Source organism: Coturnix japonica, unplaced genomic scaffold (assembly GCF_001577835.2).
Source record: "Coturnix japonica isolate 7356 unplaced genomic scaffold, Coturnix japonica 2.1 chrUnrandom904, whole genome shotgun sequence".
Taxonomy (NCBI): Eukaryota; Metazoa; Chordata; class Aves; order Galliformes; family Phasianidae; genus Coturnix; species Coturnix japonica.
In genome coordinates, this window is record NW_015440256.1 from 6,122 (window position 1) to 7,460 (window position 1,339).

General features: G+C 46.5%; 1 protein-coding gene across 1 annotated transcript in view; it reads right to left on the bottom strand.

Moving 5' to 3' along the window:
• LOC107307781 (sucrase-isomaltase, intestinal-like) overlaps positions 1-1,339 on the bottom strand; it is a gene marked incomplete at its 3' end in the record, with an annotated part of 11,169 nt that overhangs the window by 6,024 nt on the left and 3,806 nt on the right. The window contains exon 4 of the mRNA XM_015851282.2: positions 1,118-1,230. Within this exon, the coding sequence (XP_015706768.1) occupies positions 1,118-1,230 (113 nt within the window). The remainder of the gene's footprint in view (positions 1-1,117; positions 1,231-1,339) is intronic.

Below are 1,339 nucleotides of genomic sequence, written 5' to 3' on the forward strand. Positions count from 1 at the left end.
CAATGGGGTTATGGGGTGAATCAATGGGGTTTGGGGGGTTATAGGGGGAATCAATGGGGTTATGGGGTGAATCAATGGGGTTATGGGGTGAATCAATGGGGTTTGGGGTGTTATAGGGGGAATCAATGGGGTTTGGGGGGTTATAGGGGAAATCAATGGGGTTATGGGGGGAATCAATGGGTTATGGGGGGAATCAATGGGGTTATGGGGTGAATCAATGGGGTTTGGGGTGTTATAGGGGGAATCAATGGGGTTATGGGGTGAATCAATGGGGTTATGGGGTGATATAGGGGGTCCCAATGGGGTTATGGGGTGATTCAATGGGGTTATGGGGTGAATCAATGGGGTTATGGGGTGAATCAATGGGGTTTGGGGTGTTATAGGGGGAATCAATGGGGTTATGGGGTGAATCAATGGGGTTATGGGGGGTTATGGGGTGTCCTAATGGGGTTATGGGGTGATTCAATGGGGTTATGGGGTGATATAGGGGGTCCCAATGGGGTTATGGGGTGAATCAATGGGGTTATAGGGGAAATCAATGGGGTTTGGGGTGTTATAGGGGGTCCCAATGGGGTTATGGGGTCTCAATGGGGTTATGGGGCACCCCATATAGGATCTATAGGATCTATAGGATCTATAGGATCTATAGGGTGCCCCATATAGGATCTATAGGATCTATAGGGTGCCCCATATAGGATCTGTAGGATCTATAGGATCTATAGGATCTATAGGGTGCCCCGTATAGGATCTATAGGATCTATAGGATACATAGGATATATAGGATCTGTAGGGTGCCCCATATAGGATCTATATGATCTATAGGATCTATAGGATCTATAGGGTGCCCCATATAGGATCTATAGGGTGCCCCATATAGGATCTATAGGATCTATAGTATCTATAGGACATATAGGGTGCCCCATATAGGATCTATAGGATCTATAGGATATATAGGATCTATAGGGTGCCCCATATAGGATCTATGGGATCTATAGGATCTATAGGGTGCCCCACATAGGATCTATAGGATCTATAGGATCTATAGGGTGCCCCATATAGGATCTACAGGGTCTATAGGATCTATAGGATCTATAGGGTGATCTATAGGGTGCCCCACCTTGACATACTCCTGCACCACCTGCTCGGGGCTGTCCCCCATTAACACATAGAAATCCAGGATCCCCCCTATAGTTCTATAGGTCACGGCCGGGGTGGGTTGAACGATGAATTCTATAGGGGAAAATAGAACCATAAAATCCCATAAAGATCCAATACAGACCCAAAAATCCCATAAGGAAAAGCTTAAAACCCCATAAAACCCCAATCCAGCCCCAAAACC